Raw genomic sequence first — 9259 nt, 5'->3', positions numbered from 1 at the left:
GCGGTCTTTAATTGGGGAACACTTACTAAAAAAGGAGAATTATGAAGGAATTTCTTGACTTGTAATATTAGTGGTATGACCATCATAATGTGACTGAATGGTCAGTAACAATACAGATACCACTTGATTCTTGTTTCAATGAGCACTAAGTCAGGGTTTTCCTCTTGAAACCTGACATCAAGTCTGTGAAACTCTCCTTTCTTGAAGTGATTCAGGAAGAAAAACTATGTGCTACTTGAGAATGGAAGCCACACACATTGTTAGGGATTATAAGATACCTTAAAATCCATTGGTTAGTTTTCGAGTAATAAATTATTGTTGCATGAATTTATTAAAGATTACTTAGCCCTTCAGGAAAATGATTGTAATCATGCTTTTCAAGCTTTTCTTCTGAACAGAGTGGACGTGGAAAAACCTTTTTAAGCTTACAGTGGTTAATTTTCAGTTTGATATTTTGTAAAAATATCAAAAAAAGCCTTTGCTTACTTTTATTTTCTTCTGTCAAAGGAGCTTAAGGCACATCTCCTTGAGTATGACTGCTACTCCCGTCCTCCACGGAAGCCCATATATAGCAATTCCATAGGGATCTAGAACACTATGATGGGAGAAGGCCAAGAAATACAGGACAGTGAAATGGAGGGGCTCCAAAATGAGCTGGCCCAAGGCCTCTCTCAGTTGAATTTTGCAGCTTTCTAGGATGTGGGGCCAAGGTCATTGCTACTTCAGATGCAGCAGAGGGAAGGGCTGGGGCAGGAAGTTTCCATGGGCACACACCTGCTGTTTGAAACAGCAGTGAATAATCAAGGGAAGAGCTCCAGCACCCTGTTTTCCCTTCCTCTGAGGAGTGTGGAGGCCGCAGCTGCGGCTGTTGATTGCTTCATTCCTGTCCCAGCTCCCAGCAGATCCCTTCCCTTGGGAACAGCTGGCTCCGCAGTCCCTGACCCCAGTGGCCCAGCCCCTGCCCCAGCTCAGCACTGGGGCCACACCAGGCAGTTCAGCTACAGTGGTTCTGCTGCCCTGGGGAACAGCTGCCTGCTTTGTCTTGGCCTTCGGGGGCAAGCAGATCCACCCAAAGCTACTGCAGTCTTAAACAAAGCCAGAAAACCCCACAGTAGGCTGGACACAACTCCTATCTCCAGTGTTTACTGGGCCAGTGGTGTGTGCTGGACAGGAAGCTGCACAGGAAAACAGGAGCCTGGCCTCTGGGATAGGGCAAATGAGGCATGGAAAACGTGCTTTCCACCTGCCAAAAAGACTGAGGCTAAAGCTCTGCCAGTTGGACTGCACCTTGAGAGCTGCTGGACAAGCTCACTTCTCATTAATGTCAGTGGGATTTCTGTGGGCACTTAGCAACTGGTGTGCTGTAGGCCCTTACAGGGGGCTGACAAGGAACATCACAATGCAAATGCGTGTGAGGCTGAAGCCATCCCTGGTCTGTGTGAAGTAATGTATCAGGTGATACCTCCCACACAGTAATGGTTGTACTCAAACAGATTAGTCCTCACCTTGACAGCTGGTTTTTGCTTTAGTGATATTGCAGTGCTATTAGCCAAAACACATTCTCCCCAAGTCTGAATGGTATTCATTGCTGCTTCTCTTTTCAAAAGCCTTTCTTTTGTCCTCTTTTCAATTTTAATTCAAGTCATGTACGGTTATCCAGATAACATCCTGTAAGTACTTTTACACATAAATGTACTTCTCAATTTTTACTTCTTCTGAAACTGTCAATAAAACATTTTAAAACTGCTCTATAACAGAGATAAGCTTTTCACTCATCCATATTTAGTCTTAAATAAAGGGAGGTACTGCTCAGTTCTCTCATAGAGGGCACTGATGAGAGCATCAGGATCACGTGCTGTTTTCAAAAGGAACTCAGCAGGACTGAATGCCTTCGCACATGTTGGCCACTAGATCTGTTGTGTCCTCAGCTTCCTGCTAAAATGTAACCTGGTTTGATTGTTCCACATAGTAAACTGTTGCTGACTGATGTAATGCTGAATGGTGCTGGTGGCTGATTCATCACTCTTGGCTTGACCATTGCACAACCTAATGAGTAAAAGGGAGGTACTACTGACTAGGAACAAAAGGCTAACAAGGGAAGAAACATGGAAAGGAAGAAAAGGGAATATTGTAACCATCATATGGATACAGAGCATTGAGAGAAGAGTCACTAAGTTTTTTTGCCAAATTTAAGACATATTTGATTTTCTGATGCTGATTTATTCAGTGAGACACTTAGATTTTGAAAACAGAATGTATAAATGCTGCATGGGAGAAATTAGCTGAGAAGCAACATCTTAATATAGAGTGCAGGAGTGCAAGGAACACTTCTGACAGTGGAGGAGCCTGGGCGCCTACAGTCATTCCCAAAGAATGTTAAAAATATTTGTGGGAGAGAACAAGCTTGTGAAATCGATTTTCTGAGCTGCTGTCTGCTTATTTAAAACAAAAATGAACTTACAGCAGTTCTATGTGTTTCCTTTTCATATCAGTTTTAAGCTTATCTTATAAACACAAGTTCAGTATGTAATGTAAGTTTAAAATATCCATTATAAGACTCAATGCAAAGAGAATGTGGCTTAGATGCTTGCTGGCATGCAGAGAGATATCCTGTCTTATTCCTTTTTGTACTGCGATACAGTTGTAGCATTATAGATATCTAGGGCTTTGAAGGATCTATTGTAAGCATGTCAAAGACTTCTAGAATTTGTTTTTGGCAATATTAGATCACAAAAACTGAGGAATGAGTCCCACAAACTTTCAATAAACAATGAAAGTTATTGGTTTTTCTGTTTTGGAGTTGAAATTAAACTAGCATTAATAACACTCTGCATATTTATTCTTTCAATCAGAAAAAAATATCTTAACTATTATCATGGCTATAGAAAAATGCATTCAAAACACAGCTTAGACACTGAATAGTCACCACTGTGTGCTGCTTGTGCAGGAAACGAGAACAGTGTGCCTTGCACAAGATCCTGATGTCCATGGTGGAGTTTGCTGAGTAAGGAGTGCTATCTCCTGACCAGCACTTCACCTCCACAGTGACCTGGGGAGTCCAGAACTAACTATGGCACGAATGTTCCACTGGGCTGTTTTGCACATGGGAAAAGAGCATTCCCACGGCAAGTGGTAACTTGTGAGGCAGCTAATCTAGTGCCACCACTACAGGACTGCTGATGGACTGTGGGAGTGAAGGCTGTGTAACTGTGGGCCAGGAACAGCTGAGCCTGAACCTGGAGTCCAGATTACAACATAGGAAGAGTTTAAGGCTGGCACAAAGACTCAGAAGTGGGAAGACAGTAGCTTGTCATAAGAAAGAGGACAGAAAGAAAGAATGGGAGAAAACCCTCTGCCCCTTTGCTCCTAGACTTAAGTTTCAGGAGGTCATGGTCATTCTTATGCTGGCGTGTTGGCATGTACCTGTCAGCCATCCCCCCAGCAAGAGTCCAGACTTTCTTTCAGGCTCCTTCTTCTAAAGTATGACAATGTTCTGTTGCTCTCAAGTATTCTTTTGGTGTCTCATGGTGCTGAGTTCAGTGTTCTAATGTAGAAGGTCTTGCCTTGCTGAAGGCCATCTGGGTGTCAGAATGCCAATGGAGAGTGGAACTCCTGCTTCTTACATTTTTTTTAAAGACTGGTAAATTAGTACTTTCTTCATACTAATTAATATAAATACTGTAATCACTAGGAAAAGTAGAAGAATATTTAGGCTGTGAAATGAAGCACTCAAAAACGGCAAAGTGTCATGATTAAGAGTTACACAGTGATTTGACTGTATCCTGTTACACATGTTCACAGATGAACATGTAACAAGCAATGTATTTTACAAGCAAGTTTGAGTCCAACTTTATTTACGTTGGCAGTTAATTAAATACAAACATTTGTGTCTTCATTTTCACAGTGCCACAGAACCCTGAAAATTCATCACAATTGCAGCACTTGCTGGGCATTTTAGCTTCATTTTACAGATGGGACAAACTTCACAGCCAAGTGGCATGCACATCTGGTAAGGCAGGTTTAGACATTTGGATATCTTGTTACCTTTTCCTTAAATCAAATGACAGTTTCTTCTGAGCTAGGGTAGTACATAAAATATACAGGGTGGAGATGAAATCCTGTCTTTACAGAAATTAATATAAATTATAGTACATGAGATATTTTAGTACAGATATATATCCTTATGGTCTAAGTTACTCTGTTCACCAAACTAAACTGCTAACAAATTGGCAAACTAACAAATATCAGCATTTTTGAAAATTAAATCCATATGTTCTTCAAATGCATGTATCATCAACTACTTCCAGATGTAAAAATCCATGGATGGTCTTAAAGAATCTCAGTCCCACAGTCAGTTTCCATTATGATACTCCAAATGAGCACTGTTCACAAGCGATATACAAGCATATTTAGTCAGTTCAGGAAACAATACTTGTTGCCTTCCTTAGAGCCAGGTATCCTGTAACCACATCTGAAGGGAGCATCCGAATATAGGCAAATTCTTCGATAGTACTAAACCTTAGCTTGCTCTGTGGATCTGTGTAATTTGCCTGAAAAAGAAACAATGGTAGAGATATGATTCAAAGAAAATTTCTAACCATAATAGTAAAATAAGTATCTTAATTACAAGACCACAAAGCAGTGTGTTTCTCTTCCTAGTAACAGCACTGCTGTTCTACCATGTGGCCACAAGTCTGTCTTTTTTTCTTTCTTCTCACGTGAGAACTTATGAGAAGTTAACAGACCCCCTATAAAATCAGATTAGAAATGCATTAAACATAACAGAGGGCTGAAGTAAGCTTCCTATAAAACACAGCGCAAAAGAAATTCCTCAACTCTCTAAACTCACCCTAGCAACTCTGCCTTGTGCAGTCTCTCTCAAGGCAGCTCTCCAAAGAGTCAGGCTGTTGCCAATAAATTACCCACAAAGAGGCTGAATTATGGGTGCTCTGATAGCTTTGGACTGCCTTTCTCTTGCTGCATACAACTTAGCTTTTAATTTACTTTAAAGTGGTTGTTAAAGCTAGGGAGTCTCAGCTTATGGTTCTGTGACTGAACTGATAAGAGATTTGAACCCAGCATTGTGGTTTGCTCCAGATGCCTGCTTTCAGGATAGCAGCCTGGCCAGCTCACCCTGGGCTACGCTCTTATCCTCTGCTATATTTGGACCCTGGGTGCCTGGGAGCAGTGCCAGTTTACTTCCATCCTCTCCCCTTGTTGCTACAGAAACCTGGAGCTCAGCTGAGCTCAGGGGTAGGCCAGGAGGCTGCACTGGGAGAAGGCAGAGATCAGGGCATTGCCTCTCCACACTCAGCCTCCAGGACAATCCCTGCCTCTTCGGCATTGGATTACCAAGTGCCGCCAAGGCTCCGAAAGTGTCTTCTGTGCCTTTCTTTAGCACGAGATGGTGGCAGGCTGCAAGGCACAGGCAGTTGAGATCCCTCTAGACATTGATACTAAAAATAAGAAAGGCCAGGAAGAACTGGAGTACTCCCCCATGCCACACAGTTATAGTGCAGAGCTCTCTACATTTTAATGTTGGAAAGCACCTGTTGACCATGGTAACAATCCAGCCAATCATTTGGTCTGATATGACTTAGAAAATTTAGTATTATTTGTAGCTTTGTTTTCTTTACAAAGAAATGCTGCCAGGTTAATTAAATGTAGTCAGCTAACAGTTCAAGCCATCAATTAAGTTTCAAACAAGTGGCAAAGTTAGAACATTAGGAGGTATAAATTTATATAGCAGGTATAAATTTACTTTTATTTCACTCTTTACATTGGGCACCATGTAAGAAAAAGCTAAGCAATTAGATTGCTTTTCAAATGTGCATAATTCTGTAATAGAGTAACCAAGCAATATCTGCAATTTGTATTGTACACCGATCTTGGTTAAAAATATTATGGCAGCTCTTGACTGTTCTTCTTTAGTGTTTGCAGACACTAATGTATCGTAACCAGCCATTCATGCCACGGCTTCAGCCTGAAAACAAACTTTACCAATACTCCAGCAATAATTAGAGATTAGTATATTAAATTAAGATTAATTTGCAAAGAAAAAACTCTGTCATTTTTAAAAACTAAGTCAAAGGCCATGGAGACATGCTCTTAAAATACAATGATCTAGGTATCTCAATCTGTTTCTATAGTAACAGGTCTGATCCATTTTCAGAAAAGGAAGAGAAACAGAAACATTTGAAGGTTTGGGTTTGTTTGTTTGGTTTTTTAAAATCTGCTTTACAATAAATTACTCTGTGTTGAATGTTAAAATAGCTAAATACTCATTTTGCAAGTTTGGAAATAATAGATTTATTTTGCAGTGTCAATACAGTATATAATAGCTTTAGAATTCTAGGCTGCCTTACAAATATAAATTGGCTGCTCTGCTGAGACCAGTGGTAAATTTAATTCCATTTGTGCTACACACAGAAAGAGAAGGGGATCGGTAGAATTTAATTGTGGCATCTAATATGAGAGCAAGTATGCTGATTGAGAATGTTTTAATACACTTCTCTTTTTGTACCTAGTAGACAATTTAATTCTTCCCTAAGTGGGTAATGCTAAGGAATTCTTTCCCCCCCTCAAGGGGAATCCAGCACTCCCACAGAAAATATATTCTTACACAAATGCTTTTATATTTTACATAGAAAATACAGGGGCATTTTTCTGATACTACATTTCTACAATATTCTATTGTCCCACATATGCTCCTACTAGGACATGATCTTGAAAGCATATTTAGTGCTTCTTATGAAACATTTCTAGCCTAGCAATTTAAAGGACATACTGTCTCAGCTATTTTAATAACAAAAGAGGTTTTTTAAACGTGGTAATTTTATCATGGTCTGGAGAAACCTTGCAGGCCAGGTAAAATAGGAAACTCGACTCACAATCCAATTAGAGGATGGAAAATTAAGGGAAAAAAAGTGGAAAGAGAAGAAAAGAAAACAAAAGCAGCACTGAATGAATTTGTATAGAAACTATCTATACTAAGCTAGATTAGTTGCAGCACATAAATCACTGATGGAAAAGAGGTGCTGGTAAAGAAAAGCTGAGGAACTGAGAGAATTTCCTAAGGTTTAACTGACCTTTAACTGGTAGGGATGTGGTCTCCACTCTCATCTATACCCTGCATCATCAGCTCACTATAGGTGCAATGACTGATTAGATTTTAAATACATCAAAGGTTAGTGCTGGAAAGCATTATCTGGTTCCTTGGAAATAGGGCAGGAGTCTGTCTGGCTGGAGGGAATTACCTTCCCTGGGTTTCTGGGCATTCTCTCAGAATTTGCTGTCTGCCAGTTCATCTGTGAGGGAGATGTTGCTTTTCCACTCCCTCTTGAATACCAAGAGTTACCAGCCTTTATCTGAGCAATTCACTCCTTTTCCAAACCCCATTGGGAGGCACAGGCTGGACACATGCCACCTCCTAGGTGCCTCATTTAAATGTGTTACTTAAAAAATAAATTCTAAGAAAATATATGCTACCAAATCAAGATCAAATGCTAGGATGTGCAGGATTACAGTTGGAGCTATAGCTATTCTTTGATGCCTTACGCTAAATATCCACTATAAGGCAGGCCTTAGTTAAGTGCTCATCCATCTTCTGTCCCAATGAGGACTTTTTGCCTAATTCAGTGCACAGAATGCAAGGTGGTATGCTAACCTGCATCAGCATAACAGATACGTATGTTTAAGGATATCTCCAGGAGGTGATATCAGGCCTGTGAAGGTGTGCTAGTGCCCTATGGGTGAGAAGCAGATTAAACTGAGGGAAGTGACACAGAAATTCTGTGAAAGGCTCTTTGATATTACAAAGTTTTCATTATTGTACCTATGTAGTGTAACCATTACTTAAGCATTTTTTTCCACAATACAACATTCCCATTCATTTCAATTGTAAGGAATGCACAGATTTCTGCAAAATAAATCACTGGCGTTTGAAGGTGAAAATTGAAAAAATATGCTGTTACTAATTTCTCTTTTGTTGTAAGTAAAATTATTCATGTAATATAGGAAAGGTTTCAACAGGAGATACAAAATTTTTGTTCGGCAGAATTCAATGACTTTACTCCTGTTTTGTGCCAACCTAATCTTTGCGGAATTTGGGCACCAAATGGTAACTACCAAGACTTTCTGGAGCATGTGCAAACTGTATCTAAGTCAAATGTGGTTTGGGTTGTTTTTTTCCCTTTCTCCTCCTTCTTTAACAAAAACATGTAAAAGAGCCCATCTGTGACACACAGGCTATACATCTGCCAAACTCCAACTTCCATCTCTGAAGCATAGGGGTATTTGAAATTCTCAACAGTCTATGCCAAGTGTCTGTTTCAGGCTGATTTGTTTGAGGCAAAGTTTGAGAGCAATGATAACAAGGTTGTGTTTTGTTTTTTTTTTTAACCTGGTGGAAAAGAGGACAAACAATAAAATCTTGCCTAATCTCATTATTGAAAATTGCTGAGCTATCTTTTTAAAACTTCCTCTACAAGATACAATGAACTAAATTCACATCAGTCAAACAGCATGGGAAGTTCCAGTCAGTGTGGGTATACCTTGGCAAAGTCAACAGTAATAGAGACTGTGGACTACCAGCTTTCCCTGTAGCTATCTTAAGAATTAGAAATCATGTGCACCAATGTAGATTCTACAGGTGAGAAAGAGGTGTCATATGAGTTACTTGGCAGGACAATGTTTTTAGTCTGTCCTGACATCTATTAACAACCTAAGGATTTTGTGACGTAGTGACAAGTATTTGGGGTTTGGTCCTAAATCACTGGATAATTATTAAGCCCAAGTCTGAATAGGAACTTCAGCCTTTTACAAAACAAAGCACCAGCACTATTTCATTGTGGAAGGTGAGATGTCAATTTTGAGGGGAAAAAAATACTTACTGGAAGTCCTGAGATGTCTGAGTATTTCTTAGCAGGTTTAAAAGAAGGAGGAGCATCAATATTAAAATCTAGAGAGAAACAAAGACATAACTCAGTGTCTCATATATATATATATATATATATATATATATATATATATATATATATATATATATATTCTATGACATAAACCTACTGTCTAAGGTCTCTATTAACTAGCAACACTAAGGCAAAGAAATATGAAGCAGAATCACCTCTGAAAACATTTAGCCTGTTAGCATGTAAATCACAACCTGATCCTGCTCATCTATTAATAGAGTTCAGCAAGCAGAACTGCCCTCCCCAAAAGGAAAATGCCAGAGACATTTGAAATGTGTCCATTTCTTCCA

The 9259-nt window shown here is 39.6% G+C and overlaps 1 protein-coding gene across 1 annotated transcript in view; it reads right to left on the bottom strand.

The window, feature by feature from the left end:
* Positions 1–3824: 3824 nt before the first annotated feature.
* The window catches only part of INO80C (INO80 complex subunit C), a 30695-nt gene continuing 25260 nt past the window's right edge, over positions 3825–9259 (bottom strand). The window contains 2 exon segments of the mRNA XM_038160353.1: positions 3825–4550; positions 8892–8959. Coding sequence (XP_038016281.1) covers positions 4419–4550; positions 8892–8959 — 200 coding nt within the window. The 3' untranslated portion in view covers positions 3825–4418.

This window comes from Motacilla alba, chromosome 2 (genome assembly GCF_015832195.1).
Source record: "Motacilla alba alba isolate MOTALB_02 chromosome 2, Motacilla_alba_V1.0_pri, whole genome shotgun sequence".
In the NCBI taxonomy this organism is placed as follows: Eukaryota; Metazoa; Chordata; class Aves; order Passeriformes; family Motacillidae; genus Motacilla; species Motacilla alba.
The sequence above is the reverse complement of the archived record's forward strand: the minus strand, read 5'-3'. Positions and strand labels throughout refer to the sequence as shown.